The sequence below is a fragment of the Cervus elaphus genome, chromosome 20 (assembly GCF_910594005.1).
Source record: "Cervus elaphus chromosome 20, mCerEla1.1, whole genome shotgun sequence".
Lineage (NCBI taxonomy): Eukaryota > Metazoa > Chordata > Mammalia > Artiodactyla > Cervidae > Cervus > Cervus elaphus.
The window spans coordinates 42,895,794-42,908,899 of record NC_057834.1 but is presented as its reverse complement, the minus strand read 5'-3'; the positions used below and the strand labels follow the sequence as shown (position 1 = coordinate 42,908,899).

General features: G+C 36.4%; 1 protein-coding gene across 2 annotated transcripts in view; it reads right to left on the bottom strand.

Annotated features, from left to right (window-relative positions):
- The window catches only part of GOLPH3L (golgi phosphoprotein 3 like), a 42,944-nt gene extending 30,390 nt beyond the window's left edge, over window positions 1-12,554 (bottom strand). For both annotated transcript variants that reach the window (XM_043878095.1, XM_043878096.1), the window contains exons 1-2: window positions 12,349-12,554; window positions 10,098-10,292 (exon numbers count right to left, since the gene is read on the bottom strand). In XM_043878095.1, the coding sequence (XP_043734030.1) occupies window positions 10,098-10,280 (183 nt within the window). In that variant the 5' untranslated portion in view covers window positions 10,281-10,292; window positions 12,349-12,554. The remainder of the gene's footprint in view (window positions 1-10,097; window positions 10,293-12,348) is intronic.
- Between the last annotated feature and the right edge of the window lie 552 nt (window positions 12,555-13,106).

Sequence of the window (13,106 nt, the reverse complement as noted above, 5' to 3'; positions counted from 1 at the left end):
CACTAAGCCACCCAGGAAACTCCTTTTTTTAAAAAAAATAAAAGCCACTATCAAAAGTTCAGAAAATAAAAACAAATAACACAGTGGTTGCACTAGTGGTGAAGAATCCAACTGCCAATGCAGGAGAAGCAAGAGGCATGGGTTTGATCCCTGAGTTGGGAAGATTCCCTAGAGTAAGAAAAGGCAGCACACTTCAATATTCTTGCCTGGGAAATCCCATGAACAGAGGAGCCTGGTGGGCTTCAGTCCATGAGGCCACAGAGAGTCAGACATGACTGAGCGACTAAGCAACGTGCCTTGTCAGTGCAAAAGAAATCCAAAATAAAAGAAAACTGGCCGCCCCCTCGCCTGTCACGCAATGCGTGTTCGTGGGGAACCTGGTGCTAAACCATTCATAGACGACCTGTTTCTGGGTCAGGGTTTCGTACGTAGCAGAGCAGCTCCCTCGCTGTGATCAATTGAAAGTCAGCCCTCGACACAAGGGTTTGTTAAATTAAAAAAGATATGAAATTTTTAAAAAAAGAAAACTGGTTATCTTTGAATATTCCTACCTTAGCTTTACACCTCATTCTGACCAGGAAAAAAGTCCTTAATTTTTATTCTAAACAATTTAAAAATGATTGTAGCATCAGAAACAGTAACTAACTTATATGCCTTTCTTTTCCCACAATCTGTTACTCAGCAGTATACATATATTTTAGAAAATACAGAAAGAAAAAAAAATCATATAAAATAAAATAAAAACTGCTCATAAATTCTGTCATCCTATTATTTGCATATATATGTGTATGTATATATAACTAGATTTTCTTCACACATATACTACCCATATCTTTTCTAACATCCACCAATTTACGCATCTGCTTCTTCTCTCACCACAGCTTTGGGGCTTTCCTCCATAGAACGTTTGTGTAAATTATGGAACAGAATGCACAAAAGAAAGTGAAGTCGCTCAGTTGTGTCCAACTCTTTGTGACCCTATGGACTGTTGCCTGCCAGGCTCCTCTGTCCATGGGGATTCTCCAGGCAAGAATCACACACTATAAATTTTCATAAAATGCTGAGGCACAGAGGCAGAAGAAACTGTGAGAGAATTTCGTAACTTTTCATAACAAGGAACCAATAGAATAGCCTAAAAGGGAACCATGATTTAAGAAAACATGATCCCAACACCCTTTTTGAAAAACACTTTTGGGAAATTCCCTGTTGGTCCAGTGGTTAGGACTCGGCGTTCACTGCTAAGGGCCTGGATTTGATCCCTGGTTGGGGAACCTTTACGATCCCATAAGCTGCGTGGCCAAAAACAAACAAACAAAAAATTGCAATACTATCACACCTGAAAAATTAACAATTCCTTAATACTATCAACTATTCTGTAAGCCTCCAAATTTCATTAATTGTTTAACATATTTTTTAGGATAATTGGTTTGTTTGAATTAGGAGTCAAACAAAGTCTACACATAGTCTTACGTTTCCCACAAGCTCTTTTTTAACCTTATTTGGGTCTTTTAGTAAATGACATTTATGAAAAGTGAGTGATGAAGAAAAGTGAAGGAGGAGAGTGAAAAAGTTGACTTAAAGCTCAACATTCAGAAAACTAAAATCATGGCATCTGGTCCCATCACTTCATTGGAAGTAGATGGGTAAACAGTGGAAACAGTGTCAGACTTTATTTTTTTGGGTTCCAAAATCACTGCAGATGGTGATTGCAGTCATGAAATTAAAAGACACTTACTTCTTGGAAGGAAAGTTATGACCAACCTAGATAGCATATTTAAAAGCAGAGACATTACTTTGCCAACAAAGGTCCGTCTAGTCAAGGCTATGGTTTTTCCAGTGGTCATGTATGGATGTGAGAGTGGGACCATAAAGAAAGCTGAGCACCGAAGAAATGATGTTTTTGAACTGTGGTGTTGGAGAAGACTCTTGAGAGTCCCTTGGACTGCAAGGAGATCCAACCAGTCCATCCTAAAGGAGATCAGTCCTGGGTGTTCATTGGAAGGGCTGATGTTGAAGCTGAAACTCCAATACTTGGGCCACCTCATGCGAAGAGTTGACTCACTGGAACAGACCCTAAAGCTGGGAAGAATTGGGGGCAGGAGGAGAAGGGGATGATAGAGGAGGAGATGGCTGGATGGCATCACTGACTCGATGGACATGAGTTTGGGTAAACTCTGGGAGTTGGTGATGGACAGGGAGGCCTGGTGTGCTGCGATTCATGGGATCACAAAGAGTCGGACACAACTGAGCGACTGAACTGAACTGAACTGAGGGCATAAAATATATAAAGATGTAATTTTGTAACATCAATAACTAAAAGGGGTGGGGTGGAGCTGTACAGAAGCAGTTTTTGTGTGCTATTTAAGTTGGTATAAATTCAACTTAAAATGTTATAACATTAGGATGTTAAATGTAATCCCCATGGTAACAAAAAAGAAAACAGTTACAGAATATACAGAAAAGGAAGTGAGAATTGAAACATGTCAGTATATATATGCTCAATTTGAACATAAATTTCACAATTTATTGTTTCAGTTTAACTTTGACTCCCATAAAGAGAGGATAATATTTGCTGTGCAGGATCAAGCAAGAGAAAGTGCAAACTGTTTTGAAAACTCTATTGCTATACTGATAAAATATAAGGAGGGAGGCAAGAGAGATGAAAAACTCACATCAAGTTTATAGAAGCAGTGGTCAGAGCCAAAAGTCCAAATTTAAGTGGATGGTTTTTGTCTTAACATCAATACCAGAAATGTAAAAACAGCGTGCTTTTGGGTATTTGGGAGCATATACAGAGGCAGGCTCTCAATGAAACAGCTTAAATTATATTTTCCTACTGTTAAGGACTTTGGTCACCCAGTTTATTACCTTTTGAACCAACAGTAAATAATCCTTTGGGATCACGTGACTATTTTTTTTAAAAAAGGGCAAGAAAAAGTTTCTTTTTTTTTTTTTGGTAACAGCCTATGTCAAAACCATAAAAGCTGACAAACCAGTCTTTCTGATACACTTGCCCTATTCACAATGGCAATACTAGTGACAAGAGATTTATTGTTCATTTTGTGCAATCAGGAAACTAAAAGACCAGGTTGTGACCTAAATTATAAATTACACTTTTAATCTTTTGATTGTAATAAAATGTTTTTGGACTGAGCAACTTTCAAAGAAGAGCAATTTTCTCCACCTAAATCCATTCATCCACAAGTTGTGTACTAACTTACTGCAACTGATTTTGCTTTCAACTTATAGATTGTTCACTGAGATTTTTTAACCAGCTTAAAAAAAATCTACACCAATCTACCATTGCTAATAAACTATAATGAGTAAATTACATTTGATGAAGGATCATTAGTAAGTTTGAAAAGATAAGCATTAACATATTTTAGATTTATAATTTAAAATGAAAGTTTTATTCAGTTTATCATTTTTCTTTTTTTTTTTTTCAGTTTATCATTTTTCTATAGGTATGAATGGTGACATTGCTTGAAAGAACATTATTGGTAAAAGTACAAGAATATTGTTAGCAGCACTATTCATAATGGACTGAGTGTTCATTTACCAGTAGAATGGCCATATATTCATATGAAATACTACACTGTAATGAACTGAATTAAATTATATTCAACAATATGGATGGATTTCAAACACAATGAACAAAAGAATACATGACAGTATTAACCCAAAAACATAAAGTTTAAAAAACAAGCAAGACTGAAATATATTGTTTAGGGATTTATACATGTTAAAACTATAGGGAGGTAAGGCAGCATATGGTAAGGGAAGGGCACAAGATGATGCCTCTAGGATGCTGACAATGTTCTATTGCTGGTAGTTACATAACTGTTTGCTTTTGGGGACTTCCCTGGTGGTTCAGTGGCTAAGACACCATGCTCCCGATACAGGGAATGCAGGTTCAATCCCTGGTCAGGGAACTAGATCCCATGTCTCAACCAAGAGTTCACATGCCGCAATTAAAGACCGTACGTGCTGCAACTAACACAGCCACATGAGTGTTTAAAACTACTTGTTAAATTTTACATATGTGTTTTAAACAGTTTTTTGGATATGTTGTATTTTATAATTTTTAAAAGTTAAACAATAAAACACACAACTGGATGTCCAGCTCTGGCACTTCTTTAAAACATTTGAGTTTCATTTAAAGGAAATGGGATGCATTTAAATATCTGTGGTTATTCCAGTGAAATTATTACAAACATCCAACTGATGTTCTTTTTCCCTAGAAACTGTCTCTCTTCACTGACTCACTCTTGCTCATCTTCAGAATTCAGATTAAGACTTATCACCTCCCAGAAGTCTTCCCCAGTATCTGTTCTCTTTCCCTCTCCCACCTATTATTTTCCACACCCATCCAAGTTAGGGATCCTCGTTCCCTGTTCCCTCAGTGCTCAGAACATGGTATGCATATTTCTCACTGTACTGCAACAGTCTGCTGACTTTTCTGATCCCTCTCCTAACTTCTCCAGCCACTCTCAGGCCATAGACTATAAATAATCTCAAAAGCTGGGACTATTGTTTTTGTTCTCTTCTAATATTCAGCACTCGACCTATACGAGATACTCAATAGATTTTTGGTGACCAAACGAATGAATGAAAATATATTTCCAGGGGACTTCCTTGGTGGTTCAGCACAAGGCAAGGGATACCGGTTTGATCCCCTGGGCCAGGAAGATTCCACATGCCCAGGGCAACTAAGCCTGTGCATCACAACTACTGAAGCTTGCATGCCTAGAGGCCTTGTTTAGCAAGAAGAGAAGCCACCACAATAAGACTGCACACTGCAACTAGAGAGTAACCCCTTCCTCCCACCTTCAGGTCTCTGTAACCAGAGAAAGCCCATGCTCAGCAACAAAGACATAGCACAACCAAAAAGAAATAAAAATTTTAAAAAGAAAATACATTTTCATAATACCAGTGAACAACACTTCTTGTCAAATTTTACTCCAGTGACATGAGAAGTACAGTGAAAAGCTTTTATGTCATATTGCATAGTTGTTGTTGTTCAGTCGCTGAGTCACGTCTGACTCTGCGACACCATGGGCTGCAGCATGCTAGGCCTCCCTGTCCCTCACAATCTCCCGGAGTTTGCCCAAGTTCATGTCCACTGAATCAGTGATGCCATCCAACCATTTCATCCTCTGTTGCCCTCTTCTCCCTCTGCCTTCAGTACTTCCCAGCATCAGGATCTTTTCTAGGGTCCAGTCTTCGCATCAGGTGGTCAAATTATTGGAGCTTCAGCTTCAGCATCAGTTCTTCCAATGAGTATTCAGGGTTGATTTCCTTTAGGACCAACTGGTTTGACTCCCTTGCAGTCCAAGGAACTCTCAAGAGTCTTCTCCGGCACCACAGTGTGAAAACATCAATTCTTCGGTGCTCTGCCTTCTTTATGGTTCAACTCTCACGCCTATACCTGACTACTGGAAGGACCGTATAGCCTTGACTACGTGGATCTTTGTTGGCAAGGTGATGTCTTTGCTTTTTAATACACTGTCTAGATTTGTCATAGCTTTTCTTCCAAGAAGCAACTGTCTTGAATTTCATGGCTGCTATCACCATCGCAGTTGATTTTAGAGTGCATATAAGTACTCAATAAAAGGCATTATTAAGATAGAGTTTTGCAAGGAAGGGAAGAGGGTTAAAAAACACTATCCAAATTTAAGATTATGACCAAAAGTCAAAAGCATTAGTAGGTTCATGCTTCTTATAGGTGACTTAGTTATAAAGATTTTCATAAAGGAGAAATTTTAAATATACTAACAACTTAATTAAAGCATTAGCTGTCCATGAGTCAATATTAGTATCTATAAAAAAACTTTTAACAAAGGTGATAATGACAAACAAGATCTTGATTTCAACAGGAAATAAACCTATTTTATTGTGGTCATGCTGGCACTCAAGTTTAATTCTCAGTTAACCTTAGTGTTATTGAACTGAGGAAATATCTAATTTTAATGTATTTGAAAGGTTAGACTCTTCAACATGTATTTAAATTTCCTGATTATTTCACAAGACAATGGAGCTTAATATTTTAAACCAGTCTATGGCAGTTACTCCTCAGAAGAATCTTGAGAAAGTATGACAGTAATATTTCACAAGCAATTTGACTATAAGACCTACTATAATTTCTTTCTAGGCCTATAATTCTTGAAATATTAGTCTCATTATGTTATTTTCTTACAGCTTTTTATAAATATAATTTTAAAAAATTATAGCATTAAGTTCTACACAGAAAATTTAATGGAAGTCTTCAGCAAAAGTTAACTTTGGGATGCAAAGGTTAACATTTCAGAATTTTTTTTTTGACATGTCACAAATGATGTAAAAACATGAAATTACACATATACCAAAGCACATACCAAAGAAAATAGAGCAAAAATATTCTCCAAGTAGACACAAAAATGAAATGGATGCTGCTGTTTTCATTAGGCTGATTCCCTTTTACTTAAAGGAAAGAGTCTACAAGTCTTGCCTGGCACTCAAAATCATTTCTACTCTGATCTGAGTCTAATTTGTCGATTTTGAGAAAACAATGAGATCACTGTTTTCTAAGAATACCACCTCCTTCAGTCATGCTGTTTTGGGTTGTTGTTTTAGCAGCTAAGTTGTATCTGACTGTTTCGCGACCCCATGTACTGTAGCCCACCAGGCTCCTCTGTCCATAGAACTTTCCTGGCAAGAATACTGGAGTGGGTTGCCATTTCCTTCTCCAGGGGATCTTCCCAACCCAGGGATTGAATCCATGTCTCCTGTATTGCAGGCAAATTCTTTACCACTGAGTCACCAGGGAAGTCCATATTTTAGTCATACTGGTACTCAATTATCTCCCAAATTCATCAAGCTCAAGATACCATTGCTAACTCATCCACAAGTCGATGAGTTCCATTCTCTCCATTTATGTAAATCTATGGGCTTCCCGATAGCTTCAGTAGATAAAGAATCTGCCTGCAATGCAGGAGACTTAGGAGTCTGGGTTTGATCCTTGGGTTGGGAAGATCCCCTAGAGAAGGAAGTGGCACTATTCTTGCCTAAGAATCCCATGGACAGAGGAACCTGGCAGGTTACAGTCCAGTGGGTCTTAAAGAGTCAGACAACTAAGCGTACAAGCATAACACCCATTCTTAAAGGTCCAGCTAGTTTCACTGCCTTTTGTTTTTCCCCAAATTATTCCAACCTATGATGATCCTTCCTCCCTCCAACTTCCTCTGCACTTACTGTTCTAACATGGAAAAACTTGGCGTTTTTAAATTGTTGTTTACTTTAAAAATCTTTTGGATTGTGAAATATAACGCACACAGAACACAGTACACAAAAGTGAAATGCTCAATGATTTATCCCTAGGTGAATATCTATGAAATTTTCTCCAAGTAGAGAAACAGAAAACTGTTAGAAAAGCCCCTTTATGCTCTTTTCTAATCACTAACACTTCCTCCTCCTCTACTTCTCACAAAAAGGTAACCACTACCCTAACAAACATGGTAATCCCCTTTTCTGTATAATTTTACCACCTAAATATGCAACCCCAAACACCATAGCTTAATTTTTTGAAATTTACATACACATAATCATACAATATGTATTCTTTTGTGTCTGGCTTCCTTTACTGAACATTATATGAAAATCATATATGTTTTGTAAGAATGTTCATTTTCATTCTTTATATAAAATATATTTATATATTTTATTCATTTACATTATATATAATTCATATATTTTAATATAATTTATATATTTATATTATGTGTATTTATTAATATATATTATATTATTTATTTATTTATATTCATTTAAGTAAATGAATGATTCATTTTTATCCATTTTGCTGTTGTTGGAGCTTTGTGTAACTTAATTTTTAAAAAGATAAAGATTTTGTTTCCCCAGCTAGAATGCAAGTTTCTTGAGGACAGGGATAATATATTATATTATAATATATATATTATATTATTTTATATTTACCTTACTATCTGTATAATGCTATGCTATGCTTAATTGCTCAGTCGTGTCTGACTCTCTGTGACCCCATGGACTGTAGCCTGCCAGGTTCCTCTGTCCATGGGATTTTCCAGGCAAAAATACTGGAGTGGGTTGCCATTTCCTGCTCCCAAGGATCTTCCCAACCCAGAGATCAAACCGCGTCTCCTGCAGTGGCAGGCAGATTCTTTACCACTAGTGCCACCTGGGAAGCCCTGTATAATGCTAAGCACATTAAATGTTGATTAAATAAATCAACAAGTGGTTTGAGAGATAAGAAAACAAGTTGAGTTGGAAATCAATGTAATATTTTTAGAGCTAGTTATGCGACTGGCATTTTGGAACAACTATTACAACTTTAATAAATCAGAAAGTTTGACTTCTCCTATTTTTGTATGCCTGAGGATTTATCATTTCTCATTCTTTTTGAACCAACCGAAAGCTAAAAACATATCAACTATCTCCCAAAATAAAATTAGAACAATTCAAAAGGTGGATATTATCTACCCATCTTTGTACAGTGTTTTACCAGTTTATCGAACACCTACTATGATCATATCTCTAAACAAGCTTCTTTATTTTTTTATCCTATTTCCTTAAGTTTATATTAACTATTATAAACTCAGAAACACAAGTTTCTGTGTCCAAAAGACAAGTCCAAAGTAAGTTTCGCTACAGAACCGAAGCAAAAATTCTAGTATCTAGGTTCAGCAGGAAATTAATCATTCCTATTCAAAACTAAACCAAACAAAACAGCTTTTCAGATCTAATATGTTGTTCTTTTATAGTCAGTGAATGTTTCTGAGGCACTATGTAAACATCTCAAAATCTTTATACCACCTAATCTTCAGACCTACTCTGACTTTGTCTTAGAGAGTCAGTTTTGCTTTTTCATTTATTTAACTTTTATAAAACTAGAGCCTCACAAACTTTCTCAGCAAATAGGAAAATATACTTCCAGGCAAGATTTTCTGGTATATTTGTGTCTTGACCAAGCACACACGGGCATGTCTCTAGTATTAGCTTTAACAATACACAGGTTATAATGTCTATAATGTCTTGTAATCTTGTTCAAGTTTGTAATTTGACATGACAAAAAAACAGAAGAGGGAAAAGTGATAGAGAAAAAAAATAAAATAGCATAATACAAAGTAAAACAAGTGTATTCTCAAGTTGAGGAGTCAGTGTAGTAAAGAAGAGATATTACTAGATGTATGTAGCCAATTCATTTCTATCTAAGGACAATTATCAAAGTCACATTTAGTATTTTTTAAATATAAAGTAACATTTAAATTTGATGTTTTCAAAACTGAGGGCAATAATAAATATGCCTTTTTGTATTTACCAAAGTCTTCTTGAAAAGGAAGTAAACTGTTTAAAATATTACTTATATATCTTTATAATCTCTTCATAAGGGAAGAAAGTGAAGGGAAAACACAATAAATAGTTAAATTACAAATGAAGGATAATGTATACTACTAGTAGAAAAGCCAAAAAAATATTTGATTATATCACAAGACTTGCTATCTTAAAACTAATCTCATTATAAAATAAATGTTCTATTAATAAGGGAAAAATTAGAAAAAAAGAGAAAGATGAAATTAATTTTAAAATATCTTCTAAAATAATCCTCATCAATTGTTGATCATTAACTTCTAAAGATCCACAGAATAGAAGTTATTCTTACTGTACTATAAGAAACCTACCCACTATTTATTTTTGTAAGCAGTTAGCCACACATGTTCCTTGTCTTTTCATTTAAAACTTTTCTCCCTAAATCTCAAGAAGACTTCAATGTGTGTGGGTATTCTTTCTTAGTTTAGTAAGAGGTCATTTCACCATCAATCTCATTTGGAAAACTACACACACTTTACACTGTGTTGTATCTTCTAAAATTTTGGAGTAATTCTGTAATTACACTTCAAGTGATTATACTTCTGGATTTTACCCTCCAAGTATCAGCCATCCTTCCAGACTTCCCCATGCCCCAGATGGCTGAAGCACAATTCTAAGGCCAGTTTAGCATTAATGAAAATATTTTATCAGATACTTCTTAAAAACATCCCAATATTTAAGTCTTTGAGACAGCCAAGCAAACCGAACTGCATTACCTCTTTATCTTTTAGTCCCAGGAGCAATACTTCTTCCATAAGGGTGAGGCGGATATCCTTAGAATCTCCAGTGTCCTCACTGTCTTGATTTCGGTCTTGATTCATGTCTTCCTCACTTTCTACCTTCTTTTCAGAATTCTTCCCTACTTCAGTACGACGGGCCCGGTGAGTTAAGGTGGTCATTCTCACCTGTTTCTGGAAGGGGTGATGAAAAAATATCTATATGTATGCTTATGTAAATAAACATCTAGATATTAACACATACATACTAAAAATGTATACAGATAAGAAATATTTACAAACGTAAGTGAGAAAAGAAGGAAGGAGTAACGACAAGAAAAAATTAGGTAGATAACACAGTATCTTTTCCAAAGTATAACAAGTTGAACTGCACTGGAGGCACTGACAAGAAATCAAATCAGTAATTCCAAAGTCCAGGAGAAATGATACTGTTTTTTAAGCCTGCTGATTTCCTGTGCATAACCTATAACCTAGGAGGGAATGTCCATCATTGTGATTCCTTTCACAAAACGGATTCTCCACAAGTTAAATAATATGGAACAGCAAAAAAATGTGAGCATCCGACTCCAAAGAGCATACAGTAATTTATATATAATTTCTAAAAATATTCAATGATGCACTATAAAACAAAAAAATTAGTTTTAAAAAAATTAAGAAAAACTAAATAGAAATACATGTTCTAATACTTCCTTCCCAAACCCAAATGACTCATTTCATGCAACCACTTTGGAGATCCTCAGTCTAGAGAACACCACTCAGAATATCATGTATAGCATTTCCATATGGCTAAAAACTTTCATCTCTATTCCTAGGCTAATCATCTTGCAAATACATAAACAGGTGACAACAAAAAGTACTGGCAAGAGAATGTTAAAAGATTAGCAAATTCTCAATTACAAAAAAAATCAGCCTTTTTATATCATGCTTTTTATATCAGGTTTTTGGGGGTTTTTTTTAGCCTTTTCATACTGTTCATGGAGTTCATTTGGCCACCTGATGCGAAGAGCTGACTCACTGGAAAAGACTCTGATGGTGGGAAAGATTGAGGGCAAGAGAAGGGGCCACAGAAGATGAGATGGCTGGATGGCATCACTGACTCAACAGATATGAGTTTGAGCAAACTCCAGGAGATGGTGAAGGGCAGGGAAGTGTGTTGTGGTGCGGTTCATGGGATCTCAAAGAATTGGACACGACTGAGGGACTGAACAACAACAGCTGTTTTAAAAATCTACAGTCAAGAAAAATTGCACTATCATGTGTGATAAAATTTAAAGTTAGCATACTTTACATAAACCTAAATGCCAGTTCTTAAGATGAAGTACCATAAGTATTTTAAATCAGCAATTATTGAAAATAATAAGGTCAAAAGAGCACATTCAAGAGCCTCTGTGACTGGATTTCATTCTATCTTCTAGCAATATTTCCCATTACTCCAAATTATGTACTGTTAAGCCATTTCACAAACATGTCATGCCTTCCATTGTACAGGATGGAGTTCTCTCCCCATTCCCTTCCTCTCTAAATTCTACTCATTCTTTGAAGTCTTACTGAGGACCCACTGTAAAGCCTTCAGGGAATCTGCTTTTCCATTACCCTGTGTCCCATGGCTAGGTCTCTCCCTCAGCTGTACTTTCAAACAACTTTATACTTACTTCCTTTAAAGTATTTATTATAGTCTTTCTTTTGATATGGCTGTCTCTCAACTGTAAACTTCTTGAGGGCAGGGATATTGTCTTCTTGGGTTTTTATATTCTCCATAGCAACTAGCACAAATGTCTTTAACGTTGTAACTGCTCAACAAATATATACTGATTAAAACGAATACTCAGAAATGCATGAGAACATTTAAAACATAAATATAACGAAGTGACTTACAAGAGATTCTTTGTTCAAGGCTGTATTTCAAATAATTCTTGGTGGGAAGCAGGAGTAAGAGTGAAAAAAGAAGAGAACCATGAAATAAACGCTTATGGGCGCTAACCCTATCTGGCACTGTGAATAGGGCTTATTTTCTAATCCAATCCAAGAAACTTAGTATCTTCAGGGCAAAAAAAAAAAAAGTGGGGATTTTCTTCGAAGAATTAATCATCTCTGGACCAGTTAAAAAGCCTATTAAAAAACAAACAAAAAAACCGATGGCCCCAAAATTAAATATAAACCTCCTTCTCTCCATAAAGTAAAATATTTGGAAGGATTTTTTTGGACGTTAGATATTTCCCCCGTTGCTTACCTGACGTTACTCCTGGGTTACAGCCAAACGCAGGTTGCAGCTTGAGCTCTATTTTATGGGGACATTTGTCCCCACCCCCACCCCCACCCCCTACCCCCGTCCTGCTAGGTGAAAAACTTCTCAGCCACGCAGAGAGAACAAACTTCCTGATCCTTCGATGCAGAGAAGGAATAACACATCAGCTTCCTCAGGATCACTAGGCAACCTACCTTGGTGTTTCTTCATTGGACCAATCAGAAACCTCCAAGGTTGAGTTCAGCCAATTAGAGCTTACGAGGGGAGGCTCTCCCCCCAGCTATTGTGTTGCGCTCCAGACAAACACCACCAAAAGGAGGCAGGTTTGGGTTTAACCTGACAGCTGGTCAATCCAATGAAAGAACCTCGGTAGCGAGAGGAAAGAGGGCTGCGATCCCCACCCCCATTAAACCGGCCAATCAAAGCGTTTAGTGAGCTATCACCAGCTACCGATCTACAAAGGTTTTTGTTGGGCAATCTCAGCGTAGCAGGTGTCTTCTGTAGCAGTGTATACTGGGACAATTAGGTGAGATGAGTTGGGATCCAATAAAGCTAAGAATACATAAACATTTAAAAATTGGTTGTTTTCGGCAATTAGCTTATCCCTAGCTTTCCTCTTCCAGAAAAACCTGATCTGTGTCAATTTGTGGACGTTTATTTGGTTACATTAAACAGGATAGGCACATTTCTACCCCAGCATTCATACTAACATTTTCCATTACTGTTTCTTACTGGCAAGTTCA